This window comes from Phocoena phocoena, chromosome 3, assembly GCF_963924675.1.
Source record: "Phocoena phocoena chromosome 3, mPhoPho1.1, whole genome shotgun sequence".
Taxonomy (NCBI): domain Eukaryota; kingdom Metazoa; phylum Chordata; class Mammalia; order Artiodactyla; family Phocoenidae; genus Phocoena; species Phocoena phocoena.
This window is the reverse complement of record NC_089221.1, coordinates 165,559,587-165,573,478: the sequence shown is the minus strand read 5'-3', so window position 1 is coordinate 165,573,478 and position 13,892 is coordinate 165,559,587. Positions and strand designations below refer to the sequence as shown.

The 13,892-nt window shown below is 54.2% G+C and overlaps 2 protein-coding genes across 2 annotated transcripts; one reads left to right on the top strand and one right to left on the bottom strand.

The window, feature by feature from the left end:
* The first annotated feature begins 2,322 nt into the window (after positions 1-2,322).
* On the top strand, positions 2,323-3,920 carry SWSAP1 (SWIM-type zinc finger 7 associated protein 1). The gene is made up of 2 exons (XM_065875345.1): positions 2,323-2,581; positions 3,207-3,920. Exons 1-2 carry the CDS (start codon positions 2,333-2,335, stop codon positions 3,708-3,710), a joined length of 753 nt encoding a protein of 250 aa, XP_065731417.1. The 5' UTR covers positions 2,323-2,332; the 3' UTR covers positions 3,711-3,920.
* A 1,042-nt stretch (positions 3,921-4,962) lies between these two features.
* Positions 4,963-10,073, bottom strand: EPOR (erythropoietin receptor). Its single transcript, XM_065874688.1, has 8 exons — positions 9,820-10,073; positions 8,829-8,964; positions 8,275-8,453; positions 8,041-8,198; positions 7,408-7,561; positions 7,237-7,324; positions 5,856-5,943; positions 4,963-5,762 (listed from the first exon to the last, which is right to left on the bottom strand). Exons 1-8 carry the CDS (start codon positions 9,932-9,934, stop codon positions 5,151-5,153), a joined length of 1,530 nt encoding a protein of 509 aa, XP_065730760.1. The 5' UTR covers positions 9,935-10,073; the 3' UTR covers positions 4,963-5,150.
* Between the last annotated feature and the right edge of the window lie 3,819 nt (positions 10,074-13,892).

Here is a 13,892-nt window from a genome sequence, read left to right as displayed (position 1 = left end):
TCACTTGAGGATGCTGACAAACCAGGGAGGAACACAGACTGACCCTGAGCTCTCCACCTCCCTGTTCCCTCACCCTGCGGTTCTGCCTCCTCCAGGGAGCCCCTCTAAGGTAAGAGTCCTTCTGTCAGGACATGAAGATGGGATCCTAAGAAGGGAGGGAAAGAAGTACCGTGTGCATGAGAGATACACCTGATGTCTGCATCTCTGACTATATACTCACTCAGCTACATTTAGGAGCACCTACTCTGCGCCAGGTACTGTTCTAGGAGCTGGGGACCCAGTAGTGAAAGAAAGAGGGACCCTACCCTGGTGGAGCTGACATACTCGTGGGGAGAGAGGCAATAAAATAAATACATAAGGTTGGAAGTGATTTGAAGAGAAATACAGATGAATAAGCAATTAAAGAGTGAAGGGTGGGGCTTCCCTGGTGGCGCAGTGGTTGAGAGTCTGCCTGCTGATGCAGGGGACATGGGTTCGTGCCCCGGTCCAGGAAGATCCCACGTGCCGCAGAGCGGCTAGGCCCATGAGCCATGGCCGCTGAGCCTGCACGTCTGGAGCCTGTGCTCCGCAACGGGAGAGGCTTCAACAGTGAGAGGCCCGCGTACCACAAAAGAAAAAAAAAAAAAAAAAAGAGTGAAGGGTGTGTGACTTTACACAAGTGGTCAGGGAAAGCCTAAGTAGGTGATATTTGAGCAGAGATCTGAATGGAATGAAAACAACTAGGGATAGATATCTGGGAGCTGAGTGCTCTAGGCAATGGAACAGCAAGTGCAAAGGACTTGAAATGGGGCTGTGTTGGGCATACTCCCATGTATATAACTGTGTGGAACTGTGTGAGTCGGGTGTCACTACTGGGTGCTTGTGTATTTAGAGTGTTGCAAAGTAAGGTGAACCATGGGGCTGAGGTTGTGCATTTGACAGGGGAATGTAACAGCATGCCTCGTGTGTGTGTGTGTGTGTGTGTGTGTGTGGTGACAATGGTATGGTTATATCAGAGTTTTTGTATGCGTGCAAAGGAAAGGGTGTGGGGGCATGAATGTGGGAAAGAGTGTGTATGGGATGCGTTGTGTCAGGATAGGACATGGCTGTGAGCATGAGAGTGATGGGGATTCTGGAAGTGAATATATATGCAGAGATGCCGTGTGTGTGTGTGTGTGTGTGTGTGTGTGTGTGTGTGTGTCTATGTATTTGTAGAGGGATGTGGGGGTACCCGGCTTTGTGAGTGGGTGTATTGGGGGATGTTGTGGAGCTGTGTTCTGGCCCCAGAGGGAGAGAGAAAGCCCTGGAAATCTCAGTTCGGCCCTGCCCCTGGGTCTCCTGGCAACAGCACCACTTTGAAGTTACCAGGAGACAGAGTTGCCAGGGCAACAAGGGCGTGAGTGGCAGCTCTGGGGAGAAGTCTGGGTGAAGAGACCCAACCAGTGATCACTTGATTATTCACCTTGTTCCTCCTTCTCTCCCACTTTCTCATCAGTTCTACCTTCCTTTCTTCATTCATTCCTTTAACGAACCTGTATTGAGAATCTGCAATGCCCTAGGCACTGACTGGGCACTGGAGATACCGAAGTGAACGTGACAAACAAGGTCGTGCTGTGGCTCTCCCTCAGTCTCCCAGCCCCTTCATCTTTGCCTCTTCTCTCCTGGCCCTTTTTTATTCTATGGTCCTGCCTCCCATTGTACCCCAAGCAGGACTCCAGAAGCCCCCAGGCCAACGAGGAGGCCAGCTGAGACTCTTCTTCTTAGAGACCCTCAAAGACAGCTGCTTTGCTGTCTGACGGATGTTTTGCACACGAATGTCCTCAAGCCTGCAGCCCCCGCCCCCATTTGTGCAAGTACTCAGGTACAGAGAGAGACACAAGCACATAGCTCCTCCATCTCTCCCCTTCTTCATTGTCACTGGGTAACATCAGCAGAAACACACACATACGCATCACAATATTCCTCTGAGATACCATGTGCTCCATTTTACAGGTGAGCAAACTGAGGCTAGGAGACTTTAAGCAATGTGTCAGTGATTAGGGCCTACTCCCTCCAACTCTCAACCCTTGTATTGTCTGATTAGCTTATTAGCTCAGAATAATAGTATTCATGCTGCTTCCGCCAGCGGACTCACCCAGGGAAGGGCCTTATCTCCCTCAAAGGCCTCCATTCCTTCCTCAGACTAGGTTATTTGCCCCTTCGCCGGGGGAGGAGCTAGGAAACGTCGATCTAGCTTTGATGAACAGATCACTGGACCAATGGAGAAGCTAAGTGCACTGTAACCAATGCGACCCCGTCCTGGGCGGGATCAAGGACAGGAACGGGCCGCCGATTGGACAGAGGTACGCTGCGAATGGCGGAGACGCTGAGGCGGGTGCTAAACTCGGGCGGCGCGGCTGGCCCCGGGGAGGAGAACACGGCTGAGGCCGAACCGCCTTTGCTGCTGCTCGGCGTTCACGGCTCTGGAAAGACAGCGCTGCTATTCGCGGCGGCCCTGGAGGCGGCAGGGGAAGGCCGAGGCCCTGTCCTCTTCCTGACGCGGAGGCCTCTGCAAAGCCTGCCTCGCCGGATTGGAGCTGCGCTCGAACCTTTGCGGTTACAGGTGGGGCGGAGCGGGACCAGAGGCGGACCAGCCAGTAGCGAGGGGATGGACGATTGAGTGACAGGCAGAGACAGACCAATGGCGGAGACGAAGGGAGGGCAAGCCGGAGCAGGCATTATGGGACGGAGTCTGGAACGAGTTGGGGGTGGGACTACGCGAAGCTTGTTAAGATTGAGTGAGAAACCATCCAATGAGGGGGCGGAATTAGCAAAGGTGGCGCCCAAAGACTGGGGTCAGGGGCGAGTAGGGGGCGGGGCTAAACATGGGTCGGGTCTGGACAAGAGTTGCTGGGCCGCTGGAGTCAATGCTGGGGTCGGACGTTATGGGCAGGTTTTCCGTGGAAAGATTGCCCTAGAGATTTGACAAAACGATATACCTTGTTCTTAACTAATACCGGGAAGTGATGAGTGCAGAATTAGAAAAACAAAAAATAAAACGGGGTGGGGGGCGGGCGTGGCGAACAGAAGAATATTCGACCACTCTGAGCTAGCTGCTTCACTCTGGAACCAGCGGTCTGGGGAGTGAGAACCCCGTCCAGGAAAGTATGCAAGGAAGCAGGGCTGCTATAGCTGAGAGCCTGGCTTCCTGTGATGAATCTGGCCGTTTCCTTTTTTCCTCTCTCTAGAAGATCCGTTTCCAGTACCCACCCTCAACCCGTGAGCTCCTCCGGCTCCTGTGCTCTGCCCATGAGACGCGGGGGCCAGCCCCTTCCCTCCTGCTGCTCGATGGCCTGGAGGAGTACCTAACGGAAGACCCCGGGTCCCAGGAAGCCGCCTACTTGGCCGCCCTGCTTCTGGACACAGCTGCCCACTTCAGCCACCGGGTTGGGTCTAGCCGGGGCTGTGGGCTCATTGTGGCCCTCCAGACCCAGGAGGAAGGAGACAGTGCGACTGCCCTGCAGTTGGCACTGCTTCAGAGGTATTTCCCTGCCCAGTGCTGGCTGCAGCCCGATGCACCAGGCCCAGGACAGCACTGCCTCCGAGCCTGCCTGGAGCCAGGTGGGCTGGGTGCCAGGGCAGAGTGGCGGGTGACTTTCCGACAAGATGGAGAGATGACAGTCACCCCGTGGCCCACGCAGGCTGGTGACACCAGCTTGCACAAGGGTTCAAGCTCTGGAGGCCAACCTTGAGGTTTGGAGTGTGACAACCTCTCTATGCTTCAGTTTCCGTGGCTGGAATACCTACCTCAGGGACAGATGCAAATTCAGAGACCTAAAGATTATAAAGTGCTTTTTCTCTCATAAATATAGCATTATCTTGTACATATTGTCAACATATTGTTTAACTTTGCTGTTTTGAACTTTGTAAAGAGTTTCATGATAAATGTCATCTGAGACTTCCTTCTTCTCCCGCTCAACATTGTTACTAAGATTCGGCCGTGGGACTTCCCTGGCGGTCCAGTGGTTAAAACTCCATGCTTCCAGTGCATGGGACACGGGTTTGATCCCTGGTCTGGGAACTAAGATCCCACATGCCATGCAGCGCAGCCAAAATACAGAAAACATTCAGCCACATTTTTTCATTCATTCCTTTTTCCATACTTTGTATAATTCCTTGGGTGACTATACCCCAATTTACTCATCAGATTGACTTATTTACTGCTATTAACACTCTTGTACACATATCCTGGTTCATGTGTGTGAGGGTTTTTAGGGTACATACATAGAAGTGGCATTGCTGGAGTAGAAGGTATGCATACGTTCAGCTTTCCTAGGTTATGTCAAACTATTTAAAAGTGGTTAAACCAGAACTCCCATTGAGCCACTTGATGACATTTGGTGTCATCAGAGTGCTGTCTTAGGACATGGCCTGATTCAGAATAAAGCCCTAGGAATGAATGTCATTGGTATTATTATTAGTGGCAGAGACTAGCTAGCAGCTCATTAAACAGCTTTTCTCTCTTGGGTGCACAGCTAAACTACATTTCCCAGCTGTCCATGGTTCTCGCTAGGGTCACATGACCATTTCTGACCAGTAGAATTTGTGAAGAAGAGATGGCGCCTACCTCTAGGCTAGGTCCCTAAAGGCCACAGAATCTTCTGCTGTCTCTCTCGTGTTGGCTGGCAGGATGCAGAGGATCCATCTAAAGACCCCAGGGTAGCCCTGGGGGATATTAAAGTTACAGTCTGGGCTTCTGACTCATCCCAGGGATAGCTGCCCACCTGTTTGAATTGAGAAATGAGAGAAAATATTTAATGTGTTCAGCCACTCAGTGTTAGGGCAGCTAGCATAACATACTAACTAATTCATTTTATTATTATTATTCAGATTGCCAGGTCAGAATTTCAGACTGAACTCAAGGCCTTTTACTGCTTCTCCTATGGCCTGGGCCCAGGGAAAAGATGGGGCTTACAGGTATTTATAGAAGCCGTGACAGAAAACATATATATTTATATATCTACACAAAAGACTGTACATTTAAAAATACTGCAAGGTTGTGACTTTCTGACCAGGATGAATTGAGCAGAAAGCCAAGGTCAGCAGGCCTCACTGACCCTGCCGGATAAATCTTGGGCCTGGAGTAGCACTTGAGGTCATTCTGGGTCCCTGTGCATCTGAGGGCTGGAGTCCTAGGAGCAGGCCACGTAGCTCGGGGGTGAAGGCTCGGGGGCTGGGATGAGGCTGTTCTCATAAGGGTTGGAGTAGGGGCCATTGGATGAGCCCCTCTGGGCTTCCTGGGAACCCCCAGAGCTGTAGTCAGTTGAGATGCCAGAGTCAGACACCACGAGGTACAGGTACTTTAGGTGGGGTGGGGTAGGGGGCAACTCGGGGGGAAGTGCCCTCGGGCGCAAGAGCTGGGAGCTGGGATCCAGGATGGTGTACTCAAAGCTGGCAGCCGAGGCCCCCTCTGGCACAGGCTTCAGGGCCAAAGCGGATGGACAGGAGAATGCTTCTGAGGCTTCATCCATGGCTGCTATGTCCAAATCGCCACCAGGCTGTGGGAGGTCCTCGCTGGGTGGGCTCCGGGGCAGCAAGCACTTGTCCAGCACCAGGTAGCTGTCTTGGGCATGCTCGCTGCCCACCGGCTCCAACAGGGGCCCCTCATCATCTGACCCTGGCTCCACTGCCTGTGTCACCCCCCAGCAGCGCTCAGAGAGGACCTCCAGGGGGGCAGGTGGGTCCTCTGTGAAGGGGGTGCAGGGGCTCCACCACAGACAGCCATCGGTTTGGTACAGCCACAGCTGGAGAAACAGCAGCAGCCTGCTCAGAGACCGGGAATTCGGCCACAGGAGCAGGGAAACCCCAGGCCCTGAGGGGACAACCAGGCCACCTACCTGGAAGTTACCCTTGTGGGTGGTGAAGAGGCCCTCAAACTCGCTCTCGGGGCTTGGGATGCCAGGCCATATCTTCTGCTTCAGAGTCCTAGTGAAGCCAAAAGAAACGAATACCTGGGCATGTGTCACTGAACATTCACCAGCACCCCCTCAGCACCAGTCACAGGGCAAAGATACTCCTAGCCCCTTGTGATCATGATGAAGGCATAGGAGTGTGTGGGGCTGAGGAACAGGGGCTCGGCCAAAGCATCTGCCAGGCTCTACAGAAGGGCAACTGGAACAAAGTTTTGAAGGATGCATAGGAGTTCAATATGCTCCGTCTAAAACCCACCCAGTCTTGTCTGAAGGTCCATTGTTACTTCCCTCCTCACTCCTTTCCATAGTCCCTCAATGCATTCAGAATAAAGTCCCGATTCCTCCCCACAGCCCTGCAGAAGACCCTGCATGGTATGACCTCTGTCACCTCCTTCATCTCATCATCCACCACTTACCCCCTTACACACTCTTCTCTAACCATACAGCTCTTCTTGCAGCTGCTTCAATGTTCCAAGCTCATTCCCACCACAGGGCCTTTGCACTTGCTGGTTTTTCTCCCTGCTTTTCATGTGGCTGCCTCCTACCAGACTTCAGGTTTCTGCTCTGATGTCACCTCCCAGAGGCCTTCCCTGACTATCCTGTCATGGCCCCATCCCCATTAATTTCTGTGATATCACTCATCACAATTTATAATCAAATATATGTTGATTCCCTTATTTGTTGTGTGACTCAGCTATGAGATCCACAAGGTCAGTGATATGTCTGGCTTGTTCTACACTTTCTCCCCAGTGCCTAGCACACAGTTGGCATTCAGTATGTATTTTCCAACCAAGTAAATGAACAGGGCCTTGAAAGACAACGAGGAGATTGCTTGGCAGACATGGCAAGAAGGACATTCCTGGCGGAAGGAACAGTATGTACCAAGCCTTGGGGGTGTGAAAACACATGGTTTGTAATTAGAATTACAAAAACCTCAGGATGGCTGGTCATATCGTAAAACATCTAAGGAGCTTGACAACAGGGGTGGGAGGCACTTGGGGTTAAATCGTTTCAGTAAGCCCATCTGGTTGATTTTACAGAAGTTGATGAAATGGGGAAAAAGTACAAAGGAAGCCAACAAGGGGCAGCCACTGAGGTAGGAGGAGAACCAGGTGAAAGTATGCCCAAGAGCGGAGAATTTTAAGTAAGAGTCTGCGTCTGACCTGGCTTGCATCCCAGTCCTGCCACTGACTCCTCATGTGTGACCCTAGGCAAGTGCCTGCCCCTCTTTGAGCCTAGGTTCCCACAGGGAAAGGAGAACGTTGGTGGGGAGGAATCTGAGTCAGGTGCCGAGTGGGGCGCTCACCGGCGGTGGGAGAGCAGGGTTAGCACGGCCAGCAGCAGCAGAATGAGCACCAGGACGAGGGAGAGCGTCAGGATGAGGGGGTCCAAGTCTGGGGAGCAGGGAGGAGGTCAGGGCGGTGAGCTTGCCCCATGCTCCGCCCAGCCCCTTCTACACCCCTGCCTGGGGCCTCACCACTAGCCGTCAGCAGCGACACAGGCTCGGACCAGGCGCTCCAGAAGCCACCGAAGCTCGGCTCGGCCATACGCGCGCGTACCTTGAAGGTGTAGCGCGTTCCGCCCCGCAGGTTGCTCAGCACGCACTCAGTGCGGCCGTCGAGGATCTCCACCTGGAGGCGGGGACCAGGTGAGAGGTATCGCCAATAGGGGCGGGGCGGGCAAAGGAGGGTATGTGAGGGTGGGCCCTGAGGGACCGAGCCAATCAGAGAAAGGAAGAACCGAGCCCAAGCATGGGGAGGCGGGCAATGAAAGCAGGAGGCGGGGCCCAGGAAGGGTCGGGGCCAATCAAGATGGGGCCCCAGGTAGAAGAGGGCGGGCTCGGGCTATTTAACTGCGGGGCCAGAGCACAGAGGGGATAGGCCCTGAAGAAGTCTAGGGTTTGGGACAAGGGTTTAGTGGGATTGAGTCCGGGTGGGCTGGGGGAAGGGGACATTGGGAAAGGGGACAAGTCGGTGGACGTGGAGCTGTCTTGGGCGGGAGGTGGAGGGGCGAGGCCATGGGGGCGGGGCCGTGGTGACCGTCTGGGTGGGACCTAGAGGGCCTGTCGACTCTGGAGCCCTTGGGGCTAGGCCGTAGGAGCGAGCCTCACCCTCTGCGCGCCACCAGCGGCGTTCTCTGCCGAGATGTTCATCTCATAGCGAATGAGGCTTGCCATGGGTGCCCCAGGCGGTGGGAGCCAGCGCAGTACCACATGGCCGCCCTCGTCTGCCCGCCGCGCCAGCAGCCCAGCGGGAGGGTCTAGGAGCACTGTGGAGAGGGGTTGCTCAGGTGGGCGGAGACTGGGACTCCCTCCCGAACACTCTCCCGTTCCCAGCGCTCTTACCCACTTCGTTGATGTGGATGATACGGTGGTAGCGTGAAGAGCCCGAGGAGGCCGCAGTGACGCGCAGCTCTAGGGGCACGAAGCTCGACGTGTCGGCTGTAGGCAGCGAGCACCAGAAACGCACCAAGCCGCGGGTGGTGGGCGCCTGATGCAGGCGGCACGGCTTCCACGGCTCACCCCTGTTCGCCCAGGAACCAGCGAGGGTAGGGAGCAAGTTGGGAGGCATTGCCGGGACCGAGGGTGTGTTCTGGACACTACCACCAGGGGGCGTCCCAGCCCCGACGTACGCGACGCCTTAGTCCTGCTTTGGAGCGGTGTTGTCCCAGCCCTGAAGTTTGGGGTCGCACTCCAGCAGTGATCACGGGAGTGTTCCAGCCCCGACCACTAGGCAGCGTGTCGGCCCTGACCCCGTGGGCTTCCCAGTAGTGACTACCAGCGGAGGTGCCATCAGGCCCCTGGCACCAGAAGTCCCAAGGTGCGAGCTCCGGGGAGCGCTGCTCGGCCCGCCCGCCCCCTCCACCTGTGGGGCGCTCCACTTGCCCCGTCGGACTCACTCGAGCTGGTAGGAGAAGCTGTAGTTGTCCGGGCCGACCCCGGCACTTGCCGCTTCCTCCCAGAAACACACCAAATCCTCCAACCTCTCGGTGAAGCACAGAAACTCTTCAGGCTCGCGGGCTGTCAGAAGGGCCGCTGGGGATGGGGGCCAGGGGAGGGGGTCAGGAGACCCGAACCCCGTCCTCGGGCCACAGCATCCTTCCCTCCCTCCTGCCGCCTGTGCGGACCGATAAGAAAAATGCCCCGCCCCTCTGTCTACCCCAGCGGGGCCCTTCGAGGGGTCTGCAGAAGTGCTGCCCCCCGAACTCCCATGCGTAGGTTGAATGTCTTATTGTCTCCCCACACACGCCCGCCCACCCCGCGACCGGCTGAGCTGGGCGCAGCATTCAAGGCCTCCGCCTCCCGCTGCCGGCCCCGCCCCAGCCCAGGACGTGCGTGAGGGTGAGTGTGTGTGTGCAGGAGGCGGGGTCCCCTATCAGCCCCGGCAGGCTCCCGGCTGCCCGATAGCGCCAACCGTGCCCCCCGCCCCCGCTCCCTCAACCCCGCGGACCCAGGGATATGGCGCCCGCATGCAAACAGTGTTTACAGACGCCTGCGGCCCGGCCCCTCTGACTCGGACCCTGGTTTTAGCCTCCCTCCCCCACTGGAGGGTCGGCTAGGTCCCCTCCCCTTGGGGACTCTAGACTACAGGGTCTAGAACCAGCACCACCCCTGCCCCATTTAGTGTTTAGCATGTGTCAGACTCCTTGAGAAGATAAAACAGGACTCTTACGCCTCTCTCTAGCTTCTCCCGCAGACGCAGTCTGGGGATACAGACCCGCAGTATGCCATATCAGGTCCCAGTCTAGGGTTCAGACACCAGCTGGGGCTCCAGGACACAGACTCGGGCTCAGAACCTGGCATAGCCCCCAGGACCCAGGCTGGAAGTTCAGGCCCCAGCATTGCCCTCCAGGACCTAGTGCGGGGGTCCACACTCAGCTCCACCCTTACCTTTCCTTTCAAACTTGGGATCCGGTGGGTTGGGTGGGGGAGCCCAGGTTGCCCCAGCGAGTAGGAGACAGAGGAAGCCAACTCCAGGCCAGAGGGGTGCCCCGAGATGATACATGATGCAGCCCCTGCCACTGGAGGCTCAGGGCTCCTGCCCCCCCCCCCTTCCTCCGCCCCAGGCACAGTCCACAGCTGGGTCAGCAGCTGCCTCCGCCGGACACAGCTGACCAGGCCTTCCCGGCCAGGCGCCTCCAAGTGGCAGCTCCCCCGAGGGGGCGGGACCAGCAGGCAGCCTGGGCTGAGATAAGAGGGAGGCAGCCGCCCTGCCAGGCCTGGCTAGAGAGGGCAGAGGCCCTCCAGGGCCTGGGGGCCCCTTGGGGGATGGGGTGGGGGGGTGGCGGGAGCAGCTCTGGCTTCTGCGTAGGACCCACTTTCTTGCTGTGTGACCCTGAACAGGTGACTTACCTTATCTGAGCTTCAGCCTTTTCATCTGTAAAATCCGACTTGGCACATAGCAAACATTCCAAAAATGTAAGCTACTGATATTATCGTGCTAATCAACATCTCTTCCCAGTCTGGGTAGGAAAATAATAATCGTAATAGTGAGTAGCGGTTGAGTGTTTGCACAGCGTTGGGCAGTGCTGCCGGACAGTATGTGCGAAAGAGCCTGCATTTGTAAAATTACATATATTCTGGAGTGTGAGGTTTCATGTGTGATTTTTTTTCTGCTTACATTTCAATACTATTGGGATTTTATTTTACAAGGAGTGTGCAGTTCTTTTGATAATCTGGAAAGTATAGAACAAACTATAAAAGCTTTTCACCTGGGCTGAGCTTAAACTGGGGTAAACACCCTCCCCACAGAGGTACATGCCTGGGGAAGGCGGAGGGGGTGGTGCTGATACCTACCTCATTGCGGCAGCTTGCCCCAGATTAGCCAGAGAGCTCCCTGGTTGTGCAGTGGTTAAGAATCCGCCTGCCAGTGCAGGAAACACAGGTTCGAGCCCTGGTCTGGGAAGATCCCATGTGCCGCGGAGCAACTAAGCCCATGTGCCACAACTACTGAGCCTGCGCTCTAAAGCCCGCGACCACAGCTACTGAGCTCGTGTGCCACAACCACTGAAGCTCACGCGCCTAGAGCCCGTGCTCCACAACAAGAGAAGCCACCGCAATGAGAAGCCTGCCCACTGCAACGAAGAGTAGCCCCCGCTTGCCTTAACTAGAGAAAGTCCGCGCCCAGCAACGAAGACCCATAAATAAATAAATTTATTAATTAAAAAAAGAGAGGGCTTCTCTGGTGGCGCAGTGGTTGAGAGTCCGCCTGCCGATGCAGGGGACACGGGTTTGTGCCCCGGCCCAGGAAGATCCCACGTGCCGCGGAGCGGCTGGGCCCGTGAGCCATGGCCGCTGAGCCTGCGCGTCCGGAGCCTGTGCTCCACAACGGGAGAGACCACAACAGTGAGAGGCCCGCGTACCGCAAAAAAAAAAAAAAAAAAAAAAAAAAAAACAGAGAGAGAGAGAGAGAGAGCTCCATTCCCTGGAGCACAGTGATTGGTTCAGGGAGGGCATGTGGCCGAAAGGGATCCAGTGAGCTTCCATCATGGGACTTTTCCTGGAGTTACTGGGAAATGGGGCGCCGCTTTCTGTTGGACGATGAGGTGAGCAGATGACTAGCCAGAGACATCTTTGCCATTAGGAGGGAAAAAATTGCCTGATAATGAAGCTAATGTGGGCTTCTGAACTGTCTGTTACCTCCACCCGTAGACTCTTCCTCTAACTAGACATGGGGCTCACTCCTTCACTTTACTTAGGCCTCTGCCTAAATGTCACCTCCTCAATGAAGCCCTCTTTGCTCACCGTATTTAAAATAGCAACCCTCGGGCTTCCCTGGTGGTGCAGTGCATAAGAATCTGCCTGCCAAGGCAGGGGACACGGGTTCGATTCCTGGTCGGGGAAGATCCCGCATGCCGCGGAGCTACTAAGCCCGTGCGCCACGACTACTGAGCCTGCGCTCTAGAGCCCGCGAGGCACAACTACTGAGCCCACGCGCCACAACTACTGAAGCCCATGCGCCTAGAGCCCGTGCTCTGCAACAAGAGAAGCCACTGCAATGCGAAGCCTGCACACCGCAATGAAGAGTAGACCCCGCTCACCGCAAGTAAAGAAAGCCCGCATGCAGCAACAAAGACCCAACAGAGCCAAAAGTAAAAATAAACAAACAAACAAACAATTAAATAAAATAGCAACCCTCTAGCCCCACACTCCCCATCAGCCCTTAAACGGCTCAGTAGTAGTAGTAGTAGCAGCATTTTGCAGTCCCTGTACTTATTTTATCTAATATGTATTTGATGCTTTGTTATTGATTCACCACCTTTACTAGTCCGTTTTGTTCATTTCTGCATCCCCAGTACCTAGAACGGGGCCTGCCATACAGTAGGAGGTCAGGAAATATTTGTGGAGTAAAAGATTAGTGAAAAACCAAGCTGAGAGATATAGAGAAACAGTTGACTTTGTGTTAGCCACTGGATAGAGCTGTTCCTGAGTACTTCTGCACTTTAAAAAAAAATAAATTTATTTATGTATTTTTGGCTGTGTTGGGTCTTTGTTGATGCACGCAGGCTCTCTCCTTGCGGCGAGTGGGGGCTACTCTTCGTTGCGGTGTGTGGGCTTCTCATTGTGGTGGCTTCTCTAGTTGCGGAGCACTGGGCTCTAGGCGTGCAGGCTTCAGTAGCTGTGCCATTTGGGCTCAGTAGTTATGGCTTGGGGGCTTAGTTGCTCCGCAGCACGTGGAATCTTCCCGGTCCAGGGCTCAAACCTGTGTCCCCTGCATTGACAGGCAGATTCTTGACTACTGAACCACCAGGGAAGTCCTGTCCTGCACTTTTAAAAACAGAAGTCGGGGAATTCCCTGGTGGTCCAGTGGTTAGAATTCCATGCTTCCCCTGCAGGCGGTATGGGTTCTGTTGCTGGTAGGGAAACTCAGATCCCACAAGCTGGGCAGTGTGGACAAGAAACAAACAAACAAACAAAAATAACAGAAGTCAATGAGAATCTCTTCCTCCAGAAATTGGCATTTGGTTTGAGTGTGTGTGTGAGAGAGAGGGAGAGAGAGAGAGAGAAAGAGGGAGAGAGAAGGAGAGAAACTGTAAACTGTGATTGTGAGAGGCAAACTAGCCCTGTTGGTAAGTGCATGTGTTCTGATGTATTGCAGGCCATTCAGGTTTGTACCCCAACCTTGCCACTTACCATGCCACCTTGGAAAAGTTACTTAACCCTTCCTAGTCTCAGTTTTTCATGTATAAAATGGGCATGATAATAGTGCACCCCTCCCCGCCCCCACATAAGGCTATTGTGAGGATTATGAGATAGATTATGTCAACTTCTGAGAACATGCCTGGTGCATTGTAAGCACTCAGTAAGGATAGCAATTATTTGCTTAAGCTAACTTAAGAAGGATGCTGTTACTTACATCTGGTTGGTCTTTTTTTTAATGAAAACTTAAAAAAATTTTTATATTTATTTTTCATTATTATTATATTTTTGGCTGCGTTGGGTCTTGGTTGCTGCACACGGGCTTTCTCTAGTTGCAGCGAGTGAGGGCTGCTCTTCGCTGTGGTGCACGGGCTTCTCATTGTGGTGGTTTCTCTTGTTGTGGAGCACGGGCTCTAGGTGCGCGGGCTTCAGTAGTTGCAGCACGCAGGCTCAGCAGTTGTGGCACACGGGCTTAGTTGCTCCGCGGCATGTGGGATCTTCCCAGACCAGGGCTCAAACCCATGTCCCCTGCATTGGCAGGCGGATTCTTAACCACTGTGCCACCAGGGAAGTCCCGATTGGTCTTAATGTCTTAATACTTAGAGAAAAAAAATTCCTGTAAAGTAGCGTGCTGTGTGCTTAACAGTTTTTCATGAGGCCCTACATGATAACTAGATTCTTCTAGTTCCTCTCCCACTCCAGACAATGCCTGGGCATCCCCCATTATTGTTCCAGGGACAATGTTTAGAACCCTAGGGATTGTCTTTGTTTTTTTTTTTTTTTCATGTTCACCAGAATTCTCCCTTTTCCTAGTAACAGCAAAT

What these genes read in the sequence shown, in the direction of transcription:
- SWSAP1 (XM_065875345.1), top strand. Translation starts at nt 2,333, where the DNA reads ATGGCGGAGACGCTGAGGCGGGTGCTAAACTCGGGCGGCGCGGCTGGC. An exon ending in TCGAACCTTTGCGGTTACAG is followed by an intron (nt 2,582 to 3,206) that starts GTGGGGCGGAGC and finishes TCCTCTCTCTAG; the next exon opens with AAGATCCGTTTCCAGTACCC.
- EPOR (XM_065874688.1), bottom strand. Translation starts at nt 9,934, where the DNA reads ATGTATCATCTCGGGGCACCCCTCTGGCCTGGAGTTGGCTTCCTCTGT. An exon ending in CCGCTGGTGGCGCGCAGAGG is followed by an intron (nt 7,562 to 8,040) that starts GTGAGGCTCGCT and finishes CCCCGCCTCCAG; the next exon opens with GTGGAGATCCTCGACGGCCG. An exon ending in CCCACAAGGGTAACTTCCAG is followed by an intron (nt 5,763 to 5,855) that starts GTAGGTGGCCTG and finishes CTGTTTCTCCAG; the next exon opens with CTGTGGCTGTACCAAACCGA.